The sequence below is a fragment of the Crotalus tigris genome, unplaced genomic scaffold (assembly GCF_016545835.1).
Source record: "Crotalus tigris isolate CLP2741 ecotype Arizona unplaced genomic scaffold, ASM1654583v1 scf7180000018184.2832721, whole genome shotgun sequence".
NCBI classification, from domain to species: Eukaryota; Metazoa; Chordata; class Lepidosauria; order Squamata; family Viperidae; genus Crotalus; species Crotalus tigris.
Genome location: NW_024096871.1, coordinates 1,116,387 through 1,133,593, shown reverse-complemented (window position 1 = coordinate 1,133,593; position 17,207 = coordinate 1,116,387). Strand labels below are relative to the sequence as shown.

At 40.7% G+C, this 17,207-nt stretch overlaps 1 protein-coding gene across 3 annotated transcripts in view; it reads left to right on the top strand.

Moving 5' to 3' along the window:
- Positions 1-17,207, top strand: part of TBC1D5 (TBC1 domain family member 5) — a 376,566-nt gene that overhangs the window by 240,673 nt on the left and 118,686 nt on the right. For all 3 annotated transcript variants that reach the window (XM_039348847.1, XM_039348846.1, XM_039348848.1), the window contains exons 9-10: positions 1,699-1,801; positions 16,717-16,805. In XM_039348847.1, coding sequence (XP_039204781.1) covers positions 1,699-1,801; positions 16,717-16,805 — 192 coding nt within the window. The remainder of the gene's footprint in view (positions 1-1,698; positions 1,802-16,716; positions 16,806-17,207) is intronic.

Genomic DNA, 17,207 nt, shown 5'->3' with positions numbered 1-17,207 from the left:
TGATTTTCTGTAATTCCCAACACTTAATCAATAAAAAGTAATGTGTAATTAGTGAGAAATGTCATTCATCTAGAGGAATTTAGCATTGCTATTTTTGTGGATAACTTTCCTACTGTCAAAGATTCCTTCTTTAAGTATTCCTTATTATCATTGTGAATGTACTTTCATCTCCGTAGCCCTGGGTCATTCCTGTTAAGGAACTTATCAAAGCTAGAATTCAGATCCGGAAAATATTTTGTCAGAGAGAGAACTCTGATTGCATTAAGTAATTCCAATTAAGCTCAATTACTATTTGTCTAGTATCTTTCTGTTATGATTATAGCATAATTCTATACTGAAATTTGGGATAAGAAAATAGTTCCTATGGATTTTAAAATGCAGCTCAGCATGATACCTTTTTCTATTTATAGAATTAATAGGCAAAAGAAACAAAACAATGCCCAGGAAATATTGACATTTCTTCTTGCTTTATATTGTGTGCCTATACTGAAGCTGAGTTTCTGATATATTTATGCTGTTAGATGTATAATTAAAATCCGAGTATGCTTTCATGTAAATATTCGCAGATGGTATTTTTTGTTTTTAAAGGGGAATAGTTCAGAATGTTTAAGATTATATAAATATCTAAGTTATAATTGGGGAATTAAAATTTGAATAAAGATAGTTTTGCTAGTTTTAGAGCCATTGTAAAAATATTGCACTATTACTTTGACAAAGTGCATGGTATATTTAGGAAAAATGTGTGGTTTTTTTTTTTTTTGGTTTTTTTTTTTTAAAGTGCTGTTAGTGCATGTATCTTAGGTGGTTGCATATTGCCACCTGAATGAATTACCCTGTTCATTTCTAATTTTAGTGTTATATTTTCTCACTAGACAGGATTAGAATGATTGAAACTTAAGAGAAAATGGGAGGATATACATGAATAATAATCTCAGTATGTTTTCTGCTTTATTCTTTGATTTTGTTTTTCTTGTAGCACATTCTATTGATTTCTGCTAAACCTGCTTCCATATTACTGTAAACAGGCTCCCATAATTCTGCATTGCAATCTCATAGACCAGTGGTTCTCAACCTTTTTAATGCCGCGACCCCCAACCGGTCGTAAGTTGAGGACTACTCAACCGGTCATAAGTCGAGGACTACTCAATTGGTGCAGCACCCTTTGCAGAATAGGACTTTTGGTGGGCTCAGCAGGGCAGAGACAGCCTGGACAATTCCTATTGGCTTTTGAAAGCCAATAGACTCTATTCAAGAGAGTCTATTCTATTGGCTTTCAAAAGCCAATAGAATAAAAGGAAGTAGCACAGCTAAGGAAAAGGGGGAAAAAATGGCGGACTGCATTGTTTGGCGACCCCTGTGAAATGGTCGTTCGACCCCAAATGGAGTCCCGACCCACAGGTTGAGAACCACTATCATAGATATTTCTTCTTCACTGCTATTTTTTGGCTTTAGCTCAAATAAATCACCTTCTGGAATCCATATGGAGTGTGGTATTATATAAAATAAATAAATCAATTCATAATCTATACCAGAAATATTCTTGTATATGGTGACAGAGCACTCTGAATGAGTAGTATACTCACTGGAGTTTCATTAAATAAAAAAGAAAGAATTGAATAATTGAAACCTATTGTAATCCTAAATCATTTTGAGCTCTATCATTTATATTAGGTTTTTTTTGTTGTTGTTGTTAATCAGCTTTCCTGAAATGCAGTATTTCCAGGAAGAAAATGTGAGGAAAATTCTTACGGACATTCTCTTCTGTTACGCTCGGGAAAATGAGCAGTTACTTTATAAACAGGTAATGAAACATATTATACAAGCGGCAATCTTACTCAACTCAACATTTTTCCTTTACTTCATACAATTGATTATTATTCTAAAACTGGTATAAAGATTGAAACAGTGAAAAATAAATATTTATTAGCTGTATTATGAAGAAAACAAGACATTGATGCACATATTCTCCCTATTCATGGTAAGGCACTCCTCCATATTGCTTTCAGTACTACTGAAACTTATTTTCCATTTTTTTTAAGTCACAAACTCTTGTTAACTTTATTGCATTTTTTGCTAAAACTTATTGAAAGAAATAAAAGGAAAACTTTGATCTCCAATGTCCTGCTAATAGAAATTAAAGCATATGTGAGTTGGGTTTTCCTGGAAATAACATGAGTCTGATCTGATCTATAGACCAGAATATTCCCAGGCCTCCTTCATAGGGAGTTCAGCTCTATGCAGAATTTGTATTGTGATGCTATTACCTTACTCCATGGTTTCTTGCATTTTTAAAGAATTATTGATTGATACCAACAACTTTAAATGCATTACATCCTAAAGCAGGCTTGAAATAGTTTAAGGTCCCTATATCAACCGGGGGGAAAAATATAAAACAGAAAATTTCATCCTTGTCTACGGTAAGAATCATCTCCCCCTCCAATTGAGGATGAGCTGAAGCTACCAAACAATTATCTCTCCCTTAAATCATACAATATGATTGAAATATGGTATTTAAATAAAATGACTGAACTATAATTCTCAGGGAAAGCAACAATCCAAAAATTTTGGTCAATGATATCACAAGTCCAGAATAATTAGTAAATGACATTTTCATCTGTCTGTGTTTTGAGAGTTTCTGCAATCCTTATTCTTCACACTTTTGTGGAACTGCATATTTAGCCAAATAGAGCAGTGGTTCTCAACCTTTCTAATGCCACGACCCCATAATACAGTTCCCCATGTTGTGGTGACCCCCCAACCACTTATACATCACCGGGTGCCAGGGGCGTGGCCAAAGAAAAGGGGGAAAAACGGCGGACAGCCTTGTTTGGCGACCCCCGTGAAATGGTCGTTTGACCCCAAATGGAGTCCCGACCCACAGGTTGAGAACCACTGAAATAGAGTATTAGCATCACACTACCTTATCAAATAGGACAAATTTCCATACAACAAATAAGAGAGGACCATTTGCTAAAACGAACAGCTCATCTTAGTTGAATATACTTTATTACATGAAAATTGCATGTGTAGTCAGACCATTTTTTAAAAAAAACTTTTCCATTTCCTCACAAGCTATTAAGTTGTACTAGGTGCCCTGCTAAAAATAGACCATATTGTTAATAGTTATGAGATTTTATTCAATTTATGAGATTGTTATCATTTTGTGAAATACCTTGCTGAGTTAACTGAAGCTAGAAAGATTATATAAATGGTATTAATGAACTTTGACTGCCTGGTCAAATGAACCTGTTCTTTTGTCTGCTTGTGTTTGTTTAATCCACTAAGCAGTTTTCATTACAGAACAGGTTCAGTTTTGTCATCCTATTTGCTGTCAAGGAAGGAAATGTTCCTGCTTCTGTTTTTGACTCACCTAGAGGTAAAAGGTACTTGGGAAGCAGTGGATATTTCAATTGCTTAGCATTTGTGTACATTAAGACATGAATATTGCCAATAATAAGGATTTATCTGTATGTTATTAAAACTCTCATATCTATAACTTTTAATTTGATGAAATGATGCATCATGGAGCAAAATATTTTCAACCAGGGTACCTCAGATAGGCTAACTTACAAAATACAGGATCTGTTATTCCCATGGAATTGAAATTTGACAAATTTTATAAAATATTTTATGACAAAATTATTGCATGGCAGTTTATGAAAATACAAAATTTCATTAAATATTTCAACATGGAATTTCAAGGAGATATAGCTCTGAATATCTTTCTAAACCTGTTCAATACGTTCCAGTATATCTCTGCCATTGTTGAAGGCATGAGATGCCTGGTAAGGAAATATCTCTGAAATGATGACCTAATAGATCACGAGTTGTCTAATACAGGGCTTTTCAACCAGTGGTATGAGTACCACCAGTGGTACATTGGCATCTGGCAGGTGGTGCACAGCCCTAGCCAAGTGTAGCGGGGGAGGGAACAAGCCAAAGTGCAGTGCAGGACTTGCCGTGAGAGAGTCCTCAGAAGCTGCAGGGGTAAGTCGAGGACTACCTGTACTTTATCACTTTTTTCCTTTTTGTGTGGGGTCATCAAGTTTTTGACTGGGGTCATCAAGTTTTTGCTTGTCAAAAGGTTGCAAAAGGAGATCACATGACCCTGGGACAGTGTGACCATCATGTGTGACCAACTGATCAAATATGAATCAGTTTCCAAGCATCCAAATATAAATCACATGACCCTGGGCATGCTGCGATGGTCATAAGTGTGAAAAATGGTCATAAGTCATTCTCCAGCATGAAGATGGAGAATCCACGAATGGGGTTAATTCTGTCTTCCTGCCCAATTAGACTGTCAAATGTGCCACGCCTCTCTTGGGCTAGAATACTATTCAGTCAGAAGGACATAAAAAATTTGGCTCCAGTTTCTCAGACTTATTCTTCATTGTTCAAGTTTAATGGTTCTCATCCATTCACGAATCCTCTATTTTTATTGCAACGCTGGGATCAGCGCTGCGACAAACCGCTCAACGGTTTTTCCCCTTTCTCCCATTCAGCTGCAGCCGTGGCTTTACGCTCTTTAATTTGGCTAAATCGCTGAAATCAGGTTTCCCTTTATTTTTTCAGTTGCTGGGATCAGTGCAGTGCAGCCGGTTTATTGGCCTTGCCGACTGGGCTGCAGGCTCAGAAAAACCCCTGGCAACCGTCCCGTTCTTCGGTGTGCTCGGCACAGTCACCATTTTGAAAACTGCATGGGGAGCCGTTTTTTCCTAAAAATCCTTTTAGTGTCCTCCCAGCTGCCACTTGTAACACCTAACGGCCGGATTGCTGCCTTCAGCCAGAAACTAACTGGCAAAAGGGGTGCATTCCTTTGTTGCTCCTAGTTCTCCTGATCGGCACTCACTGTCCTAAAGCAATTTTTTGTAGTGGCTATCATTTTAGGCGTCGCTAACATTCATTTGAATACAAAGGGAGAGAGACAGACAAAGGGAGAGAGACAGACAGACAAACTTTGCATCGGACTCTTAATTATCAGACAGGAGCTTGAAACAGGATTACCAGAAGGCCCATAGAGCTAAAAATAAGCAACAGTGGGGGAGGGGGGTTCTTCCCCTGTGACTGTTCCCAGCCACTGCATAGGGAATTGGAACCTGAGGCCTTCTGTGGTAACAGCCTTCAGGCTGCGCAGTACTCACAGCTTATTGAGATCAGGCCTTTAGACTACTGTTTATACACATATAAAGATACTCAATATCTTCAATTTCTGGACAAAGAAACACAAGTCCAAGTTGTTCACGGTGGATGGTCATTCACAGGAGGTAACATCATACAGCCCCAGGCCTCAACAGGGTGCTTCTCTACTTATCGCAACAGCAAAGTGTGCTGGCCATGCCTCTTGGCCTTGCCGCCACCAACTAGGCCTAGTTCATCGGCCGTTATCATTGAGGTGATCTTGCCACCAAGTGAGTTACGTGTGTGCTGGCTGTCAGTAAGCCGCCACAGTAAGCCTTGACCAGTGCACTGAAGGTGCATTAACTGGTGTTACAGCCATCAGGAGCATTGTGAGTGTGCAAGTGTCCATTAAGTTGGTCCTGCAGCCAGCATTACCTAGAGTACTTGCTGGTTCCAGCGTGGTGACACACAGTCACAAATCAGTACTCTGCTCCTCTGCCTTGAGATCCCTCTCAGAACACCACTGAGATATCTCCATTGTGATGGCAGACAATGCAGCACCTCAGACCGCTCATGGTGCCCCCGGCACTCCCATCCAAAAGAAACGCAAGCCCTCCAAACTGGAGGCTGTGGGAAAACTCAAGATCAAGGTCAAGGCCATTTCAGGCAAGAGGCCCTCTAAGGCATCTGAGAAGGAGGCTAGCAGGAGACACCAGGCCTTGGGAAAACAGTTTTCCAAAGCTCAGAAATTGAGCATAAGGTGAACAGGCCATGCCTCCCCAGTTCCAGCTGAGGATTCAGTTTTTGGCCCACAACTCACCCCCTCCAGTTCAATTGTCCAACAGCCTGGTCTCCGGAAGGGGACACCAGCCAATTCCCTTTTCCCAGACCCGGACAGGAGGAGATGATTGCCCTCAACCAGGGACCACGCCCTCAATGGGTTCCTCCCCCACCTAGGGTTCAGTCGGGGCCAGCTACATTCACGCCCACAGCAGCTGGGCTCCGACCCACAGAATCTCAAGGGGCGTGGCCAGAACAACTACAGGCCCTAATCGCCCAGGTGGTTGCCCAAGGTATGGCCTCCTCGCTCCACCAGAGGCCCAGAACCGAATCTGTGGCATCAATGACCCCATCTTATTTCTCCCAGGCGGGAGCCCCAGAATATCCGGTTTCTATTTCTTCTGGCCAGTCCTCTCAAGGCAGAGAGTCATGCTCTAAGGAGTATGAACCAATGGGCATATAGTTATCGGAGGATGAGGAACTTTCTCTGGACCCTCCTCCCTTTGTGGACCTATTTGACCCAGCGTTGTTCAAATCGCTGCTCCACAAGGCAAGTACCTCTGCCAGAATTGGCTGTGATCAGTAGCCTCAACTGGGTCCATCCACCAGCCAAGACACAAATCTGCTGTTCTCCGAGCCTATTGTTACACAAAGGCACATCCCCAGTCCTCCTTTCTTAATACTATTCAAAAGCAGTGGGGAATACCTGGCACCCTCCTCACACCGGGGGGGGGGAACAGACAAGAGTCTATTTAATGTCATCCCTGCCTTGTCAGAACTGCTGGAGGTCCCGGTTATAGATGAACCTCTAACACCACTGTTTTCCTCTTCCATGGTGTCAGGGGACATGGCTGAAAGCTTGAAGGTGGAGAACAGAAAATCTGAGCTCTTCTTCCATCTTCCAGTTTAAAAGAAATTTATAGAGTTTTCTATTCAAATTCTCATCTGTTTTTAACAAAATTTTATCTAATGGGGTCTGTTCTTTGTAAAAACCTGTCTATTTTTTCGTATCTTGTTTGAATTTGCAAATAGGACCACCATGTCAAGTTAATACCTTGTAGTTGTAAAGTTTGCCTGTCCTTAAGTTTTCCCTCTTTGTCTCAAATGTCTTTGTAAGTAACCAGTTTGTCATAATTAATCAGATTTGGATAAGCAAATGCTTCCATTGTTGAGAGCCGCTCAGGTATTTTCGTATATATTTTATGTTTAATTTTCTCCCATTCTGAAAGGAGTACGTTTCTTATCGCATGATTTTGAAAGTACTTATTTGCTTTAAATTTCTCGTACCATATAAAAGCATGCCAACCTAACTGAAGGTCATGTTCCTCTAAATCAGTGGTTCTCAACCTTTTTAATGCCGCGACCCCCAACCGGTCGAAAGTTGAGGACTATTCAACCGGTCTTAAGTCGAGGACTACTCAACTGGTGCAGCACCGTTTGCAGAATGGGACTTTTGGCGGGCTCAGCAGGGCAGAGACAGCCTGGACAATTCCTATTGGCTTTTGAAAGCCAATAGAATTAGACTCTATTCAAGAGAGTCTATTCTATTGGCTTTCAAAAGCCAATAGAATAAAAGGGAGTAGCACAGCTAAGGAAAAGGGGAAAAAATTGGCGGACTGCGTTGTTTGGTTACCCCCGTGAAATGGTCGTTCGACCCCAAATGGGGTCCCGACCACAGGTTGATAACCACTGCTCTAAGTAAAGCAGTCTTTTATTTCTCAATACAATCCATTCTTTAAGCCAAAGCAAAATAGCCGCTTGATAGTAAAGTCTCCAATCTGGAAGTCCAAAGCCCCCTCTATCCTTAGATTCTTGTAACAATTTACATTTGATTCTGGCTTTCTTTTTTTGCTATATAAATCTTAAAATCATTGCATTTAAATCATCAAAAAAATTCTTAGTAAGTTTAATAGGCACTGTTTGAAATAGGAAAATTAGCTTTGGTAAAATGTTCATCTTATCTGTTGCTATTCTTCCTAGAAGTGATAATTGAAGATTTTCCCATCTTTCCAAGTCTATTTTTATTTGTTTCATTAATCTCTCATTCTATAGACTTGGAAGACTGGCAAAAACTTATTAAACTTAATAAAAATATTAAACTTACAAAAGCGATAGCATATAAAGAAAATTTATATAAGATGTTTTATAGATGGCATATGACACCAGTTCGCTTAGAGAAAATGTTTAAAAATGTTTCGGATATTTGCTGGAAATGTAAACAACAGCCAGGCACTTACTACCATGCCTGGTGGATATGCCCTATCGCTAAGAAATTTGGGTCTAAGATCCATAGATGGTTGGAAAAGGTGATGAAACTACAGATAGAATTTAAACAGGAATTGTTTTTGTTAGGAATATTAAGACCTAATTATGGTAAAGAGAATGACTACTTGATATTGCATGTTTTAACAGCTGCAAGGATAGTATTTGCCAATTTTGGAAAAATGAGAATTTACCATCTGACCAGATTATAATTACTAAAATTTCAGAGTGTGCAGAAATGAATAGACTAACATTAGAAATGAAAGAAAAAGATGATTCAATTTATTTTAGAACTTGGGAAAAATTTTATCAATGGTTAGAGACACATTAGAACTTGAAGGATTCAATATTTTAGAATAGATGACTGATTTTTAATCGAATTCTAACTAACATTTTGATGATACGATTACTTTTCCTGATTTCCTGATTCTCATTTGTTACTTTTGATTTTTTGAGGATTTTTTGAGATTTTATTAGTAGTGTATACTTAATAGATCAACGTATTTGTTTACTAATTGTTTTTAATATGTTATAGTCTAAGTTTTGGTAAAAATGGTTGAATATGATATTTACTCATTATTATGATCCGGACGGTAGCTTGTTTGTTGAAATATATGATTGTACCTATCCTTATTTTACCCCTAATGCCTTATTCCCTTCCCCTTTACTTCCACCCCTCCCTTTATCATACCTGTATTGTTCCTATTTTTCCTCATCTATATAAACTTAATAAAATTAAAAAACAAAAAAGAAAATCTGAGCTCTCTTTCCGCAGGCCTCACCAGGCCTCGGCATGGGCGGTAAGGGCAGCTACATTCACCTCCTTCTTTGCCAGAACCTCTCTTATCTGGCTTTGTGAGCCTCAGGCCACAGTTCCTCTGGAGGAGGTATGAACACACCAGAACCTGAGTAAGTTAGTGGCTGCCTTTGAATACATGGCGGACGCGTCACTCACGCCGCCAGATTCTCATCCCGAGCCATAGCTTCAAACGTTACAGCCCGCATGCTCCTGTGGCTCAAACAATGGCGAGTGGACGCAAAATCAAAGTGGCATTTAGCGGCTGCCCCTTACCGTGGCGGTCAGCTGTTCGGAGACGCTCTGAACCCTTACCTAGTGTAGAACAAGGACAAACGTAAGGTGATGTCTCATCTTACCAGAGGGCAGGCAGATGGCCTAACCCGTATATCCGCAGGCACCCCTTTCGATCAGGGTCAGGATTGGAGTTGGCTCAGCCTCCCCGCTCCTTCCCACCCAGATCAGATTGCCAATTTAAACGTTCTGCTTCCATACCCAGACAGCAATTCCAGGAAAAGCAGCTCTTTTGAGGCATGGGACGCCGTCCCTTTAGAATACCCAAGTGACTTCAGGGAGGCCTCCCCCATAGATGGCAGACTGACTCTCTTTGCTCACAAATGGGAGACCACTGCCACAGACACCTGGGTTCTCTACACCATCAGGTGTGGCCTGTCCCTGGAATTTGTATCCAACCCTCCAGAACGTTTCATTTCTTGTTCAGCATTGAAAAATCTGGTCAAGAAGGGCCTCATGAGCAAGGCTATTTGAAACCTCTTGGAGATAAGGGCCATAGAACCAGTACCGGCTGGACAACTAGAAAGGGGGTTCTACTCCATCCTCTTCGTCGTTTCAAATGCCTCAGGAGGATGGAGGGCAATACTCGACCTAAAAGAGCTGAACTCTCATCTTGCCTACAAAAAATTCAAAATGTAAACACTGCAGTCTATTCTGGCAGGCATCAAAAGGGACGACTTCCTGACATCTATCGACCTCATGGAAGCATACCTGCATATTCCCATCCTCCCCGGCCATCGGAAGTTCCTCAGGTTCTGTTACACAACCACCATTATCAATACAGAGCCCTACCATTCGGTCTCTCGTCAGCTCCAAGAGTATTTACAAAGATCTTGACAGCACTGGCCGCTCATCTGAGGCTAGTCCCAATACACATTCAATGTTACCTGGACGACTCCTCATCCAGTCTCCCTCTATTCAGGTGGCTCAGTCGGACCTGGCCTTGTCCATCAGGACCCTCCAAGACCACGGGTTCTTGGTGAATTTCCAAAAGAGCCAGACAGTTCTGTCAACCTGCCTCCTTCACCTGGGTGTGATCATAGACACAAGACACTGCAAGATCTATCTCTCACAGGAGCGCCAGCACAGTATTCGAGCCCTGGTCCTCTGGGTCCAAAGGGAGTGTGTAGTTACACTGGCCATCCTTTCCCAATTGTTAAGGAAGATGGTTTCTTGCATGGTGATAGTGCCATGGGCCAGACTATACACCAGGAACCTGCAATGGTTTTTGCTCCCGTTTCAGAAGCTGGACACCAGCTCCTCCAACCAGAGGGTAAGGGTTCCGTTTCAAACCCTAAAATCCCTTCAATGGTGAACCTCCCCAGCAGTAGCTAGAGGCTCATTGTTCAAGGAGCCAGTCCGGCTTACCCTGACTACAGACACCAGTTTGTTTGGCTGGGGAGCGCGCCTACAATCTCAGTTGGTTCAGGGCCGGTGGTCCCGGTCAGACCTGAAGCACAACATAAACTGGTTGGAGCTCAGCCATACGTCTGGCCCTATGCCACTTCAGCCATAGTGTGGTGGGACAACATGTCCTAGTCCTCATGGACAATGTAGCAGTGAAAGCCCATGTGATCCAGCACGGGAGTACCCGATCCAGATCCTTCATGGCCAAGGCCCAGTTGTTGGGCTCTTGGGTAGAGACCAACCTCTCCTCCCTCAGGGCAGAGCACATCTCGAGAGAGGCAAATCAGCAGGCGGACTTCTTAAGCAGGTCAACAGTGGATCACTCCGAGTGGCACCTGCATCCCGATCTCTTCAGGGAGATACTGGAGAGGTTCGGTTATCCGGTACTGGACTTGTTCGCCTCTCCAGCTAATTCCCAGCTTCTGAGGTTTTTCTCCCAGTTGCCATCTCCAGGGGTGGAGAAGGCGGACGCCCTTCGCAGCCCATGGCCCAAGGACCTGCTATATGCTTTTCCTCCTCTCCCTCTGATCCCGACAGTCATCCGGAAGATACTGCAGGAACGGGCAGAGGTGATATTGGTTGCTCCACACTGGCCAAGACGGCCGTGGTTTGCGGACCTCGTTGGCCTTCCCATCTCTCCCCCATGCAGGATTCCTCCAGGTCGCATTGCACTCAGCCAGGGAGCTCTGTAACATCCAGAGGCTCCAGTGGCTCCAGTTAACCGCCTGGCACTTGAATGGTGGCTCCTAATGCAGGAATCCTGTTCGACGGGTGTAATCGCTATGATTCAAGCATCCGGGCGTCCTGCAACAAACAGGATTTACAACTCCACATAGAAGAGTTTCTGTCACTGGTGTGCAAAAAATCACTTAAATCTCTCAGCCATTACCATCCCAAGAATCCTGGACTATTTATTGGAGGGGCTCAACAAAGGTTTGGTGCCCAGTACTATCTGCAGACAGGTGGCAGCTCTATCCACAGTGCTTATATGTGACAATTCAGAGCCGTTGGCTCAGCACCCCATGGTGCTCTTCTAACACCAAACCACCTGTGGTTCATCGATATCCCTCTTGGGAATTGCCACGGGTCTTACAGGCCCTTACCTCACCGCCATTTGAACCCTGCGATCCTTAACCATGAAGGTAGCCTTCCTGATAGCCATCACATCGGCTAGACGCCTCTCGAAACTAGCAGCTCTTTCTGTCAGGGATGACCTATGCTTTTTTCATAATGACAGCTCCTTCAATTGGATCTGTCATTTATTCCTAAAATGAATACCTTATTCCACAGGATGCAGGAAGTGATCCTACCAGACTTTTGTCCATCTCATGACTTAGAACATCAATTGCACACCTTGGACGTCTGCAGGCATTACGCCATTACATTAAGCGAACTTCAGCCTTTTGCAAGTTGAAAACCCTCTGTCTCCTTTCAACCCTCTTCCATGGGGCAGAAGGTTTCGGCCTCCACTATAGCTTGCATTGCAAGAGTGTATCAGTCGCATTCCCTGTCAGTCCTGAGCCATATCACTGCCCACTCCACCCGCAGCGCTGCAACATCCGCGGCATGGGCGACACAGGCATCCATTGGGAATATCTGTAGGGTTGCGACTTGTCCTCGCCTTCCCCGTTTGTGAGGCATTATAAGCTGGATAGGTTTGCCTCCGCGGATGCCTCATTTGGCCGGAGTGTGCTCCAGCAGGTAGTGCCACAAAGTGGGACACAGGCCCAGACTGATTCCCTCCCATAGGGACAGGGCAGCTATGGTATGTCCCATTGGTGGATTCGCCATCTTCATGCTGGAGAAGGGGCGTTGTCTTACCTGAACGCCTTTTCTCAGCATGATGATGGAGAATCCACACCCACAACTTAGTGTCCATCAGGTCCTATGTCAGGGGTAGGAGAGCCAACACGTTGGACTGTCGTCAGTAGGTTCGCCTTTGTCGTGATTGGATGGTATTCTAGCCCAGAGAGGCATGGCAATTTTGACAGACTTAGTCTAACTGGGCAGGAAGACAGAGTTAACCACATTTGTGGATTCTCCATCATCATGCTGAGAAAAGGCATTCAATTGTAACTTTGAAGATGATTTTTTTGTTGGTTTTTGGGTTTTTTTTGGGTTTTTTTGGGGGGGGGGGTCATCAAATTTTTGACACCTTGCTAGGTGGTACTCGAATATTGCCATATCCTAAAATATCGGAATATTTGTTATCTGTGGAATTGTCTTTCCCTGACTAAATTTAATCATATTAAAAGATGATTAAGCTTAATTTAGCTCTATTATTAGCATTATTAGCACCCTTATAGTAAACAAAAAGACTGAATCAGCTGGAAGGGTATCCAAATTTTTGTACCTGCTTTATTTGCTGTTCTCTTATTTTGAATCTGTAAACAACCTCACATAAATAGCAAATTTGTATTCAGATTTGCAGGAAAATGACTTGTTTAATTTTGTGCTAAATAGTTTTGGCATGCTATTATGTTTTCATTTTATTGGAAAAGTACAATGAGTTTAGATTTATTTTCTTAATTGTATCTGAAGGATACTTCTAGGTGTTAACATTAAATAGACTCAGTAGCTAATTTCTTGTATCAAATCTACAAGTAAAGGATCTCTTTGCCAATTCTTTTGGGATATAACTCCCACATAGACACCCTTATTATAATAATATTGGCAGTTGTTGAACCTTAAAATATGCTTGTCTATAAAGATGATTTAAGGTAACTAAATGAATTGAGTAAAATTACAGTTCTAAATCTGAAAAATTACCATATATGTTGAGAATATAGTTATAATTTTTTTATATCTTCTTGCCTATATCAGTTAGAATATTTGGCTTATTTAACTATTTGAAATTATCACCTGGTCATTCAAAGCAGGGTATTTCATTTCCAGCAAGTCTTTCTTCCCTAAATATCCTAAACTATTTGAAACGATTCTAAAATTAAGAAAGAAAGAATAGTACAATGATGTCATTTTATTCCTATACACACTGAAGTGTAAGAAAGAAGCCCAACTGAACCATCATTGAAACTTTAAATTTATAACATCTTTTTTAAAAATCTAACATTGTATTCTGGTTATTGTACCAAAAATTTTAAATGGAAGAAACTAAAACCCTAATTTCATTTCCATATTTCCTTTTTCCAATTTACATAGCTGTTTTAATTCATTAATCAGAGGTACTACTAAAATAAACCTCACTCCATTCTGATATCCTCTTTATATTGTCCCAGAAGTAAATGTAATATGTCAAAATTAGTATAGAATTCGTGCCAAAGCAATTGTGAAATTGTGATTTTAAGCAAGTATAAATGATAACAGAAAAGTTTCTAATGTACTTGATTGTTGTTTGAACTAATTAGTAATGAATAGTGCTCCTTAGTTTCTGCAGAGTCAAGCTTTGTTTTTTAACAATGCTTTGATTCTCAAAGGAATTGTAGGATATAGATATCCAATAGTTAATGATTTTTGCTTTGGAAGATTTATCCTGTATAAAAGTTTATCAGCTTGTAAGCAGTTTTTTTCCTAAAGTGACCTCAAGGCATTGTTTTATGATTGACTATGTAAGTTATTGGTAAAAGCAGAATTTAAATAAAGACTCATCTTCTCTTTTATAGTCAAAGGAAGTGTTTAGCATAAAGTATACTTTAAAGTTAAGTATTTTATAAAGAAATCTTAACAACAACAATAATAAAAATAAATATGAATATAAAATGAATTATTAACAATAAAAGTAGTATGTTGTTGTTAATTGCAAAGTCGTGTCCGACCCGCCGCGACCCCAAAGTCGTGTCCGACCCGCCGCGTTCCTCCAGGTCTTCCTGTCCTCTACCATCTTCTGGAGTCCATTTAAATTCACACCTACTGCTTCAGTGACTCCATCCAGCCATCTCATTCTCTGTCATCCCATTCTTCTATTGCCCTCAATCTTTCCCAGCTTTAGGCTCTTCTCCAGTGAATCCTTCCTTCTCATTAGGTGGCCAAAGTACTTGAGTTTCAACTTCAGGATCTGGCCTTCTAAAGAGCAGTCGGGGTTGATCTCTTCTAGGACTGACCGGTTTGAACGCCTTGCAGTCCAAGGGACTCGCAGGAGTCTTCTCCAGCACCATAGTTCAAAGGCCTCAGTTCTTTTGCGCTCAGCCTTTCTTATGGTCCAACTTTCACAGCCATACATTGCAACTGGGAAAACCATGGCCTGGACTATACGCACTTTTGTTGGCAGGGTGATGTCTCTGCTTTTTAGAATGCTGTCTAGATTTGCCATAGCTTTCCTCCCCAGGAGCAAGCGTCTTTTAATTTCTTGGCTGCAGTCCCCAGCTGAGGTGATCTTGGAGCCCAGGAAAATAAAATCTGTCACTACCTCCATTTCTTCCCCATCTATTTGCCAGGAATTGAGAGGGCCGGATGCCATGATTTTGGTTTTCTTAATGTTGAGTTTCAAGCCAACTTTTGCACTCTCCTTCTTCACCCGCATCAAGAGGCTCTTTAGTTCCTCTTCACTTTCTGCCATTAGAGTGGTATCATCTGCAGATCTTAGGTTGTTGATATTTCTCCCGGCAATCTTAATTCCAACTTTTGTTTCATCTAGCCCTGCCTTTCTCATGATGTGCTCTGCATAGAAGTTAAATAGGCAGGGCGACAGTATACAGCCTTGCCGGACTCCTTTTCCAATTTTGAACCAATCAGTGGTTCCGTGTTCGGTTCTCACTGTTGCTTCTTGACCCGCATATAGGTTTCTCAAGAGACAAATGAGATGGTCTGGTACTCCCATCTCTTTAAGAACTTGCCACAATTTGTTGTGATCCACACAATCAAAGGCTTTAGCATAGTCAATGAAGCAGAAGTAGGTGTTTTTCTGGGACTTCCTAGCTTTCTCCATGATCCAGCGTATGTTGGCAATTTGATCTCTAGTTCCTCTGCCTCTTCGAAATCCTGCCTGTACTTCTGGTAACTCTCGATCCACATACTGCTGGAGTCTAGCTTGTAGGATTTTAAGCATAACTTTACTAGCATGTGAAATGAGTGCAATGGTGCGATAGTTTGAACATTCTTTGGCATTGCCTTTCTCTGGAATTGGAATAGTAGTATAGCAGCTAATAAAAGCAAAGGAAAACTAACAGAAATATAACAGAACAAATGTCTACAGTATATGAGTTAACATAGTTCTTGAAATGTGAATACGATAAAAAGTTCTTCAACTCATATCAACAATGCAATATTATAGTTTCCTAGTAACCTTATTAAATATTTTCTACAGATGGGTACTACCAGTACTGAAAAAAGTTCTCTATTTTGAGTTGGTGCAGTGTTTTGAAAGTAACTTGGGTGAATATAAGGAGATGGGTGAATATAAGGAGGGTGAATATAGGGAGAGATATTTCTTCCATTTAAACAACCTACTATATAGCAGGACTATGGGTTCCAGACTATTTTTAGTGGCAGTGCTGTGCATTGCAGATAAATCATCCTCAAACTACAAACCTTATCCATCATCTTCAGCCCTTACCTCCATACAACATTTCACAGTACAGTCACATAAATACTGAAAATCATGAGGAATAAGAACGTAAATCATGGCCTACAGTATCAGGTAACATATAGGCCATCAGTCTGTGTCATATAATGGTCAACTAGGTGGATTCAGTAAGCTCACAGCATGGATGTTGATATTCTTCCATTATTGTTCCCTACAGTTTTTATAAAATGTATATTGCCTATCCTTGAGAAGACTCTGTACTAGTACTCATTGATTAGGTACTAGTCTTAGTCCTCCATGAAAACCCCAGTGGCGCTGGTTTTTCTTCATAGTAGAGCTGTTATTATTCACAATAGTATTTTTTAAACCAAAAGAGAGAGTTTTAAATAGAGCTATATGTAAGTGCTCAGTGGTGAACTCATTGATACTGTGCTATTTTAAAATGTGGTGATTTCCCATTTGTTTGAGAATATTATAAATACTGATTAAATTATAATCTATATTAAAAGCACACAGTAATACAGAGTTGCTAAATTCTAATACATTAGATAAAATCTAGTTTTCTTTTTAATTGTAGGGTATGCATGAACTTTTAGCACCTATTGTCTTTATTCTGCATTGTGACCACCAAGCTTTTCTACATGCAAGTGAAGCAGCACAACCAAGGTAGGCACCCTAGATTTTTTCATACAAAATACATTGCTACTAAAATAGAGTATGCATTAGGAACTCCAAAGGTAGTATCTGTTGCACTTGCCAATTGCCAAAACTTATTATATTTGAAGAATGATACAATCACAGAAGAACATATTTTAACATGATTCGATCTATCCAAAATCTGAAACTATATAATTGCTGTCTTGTTACTTCTACTGTCCTAGATGATATGGTAGATAATAAATACTAATGCAAGAAATTTTATTGATGCGTGTTCGTTTTTTATTTTAAATCTTAAACATAACTGTAGAGTACATATCGAAACAATGTATTGCTGTTCAGATTTCATGTTAAATAAATGTAAGCATGTGAATATAAACATTTTAAAATGTATCACTTAATATTAAAAAC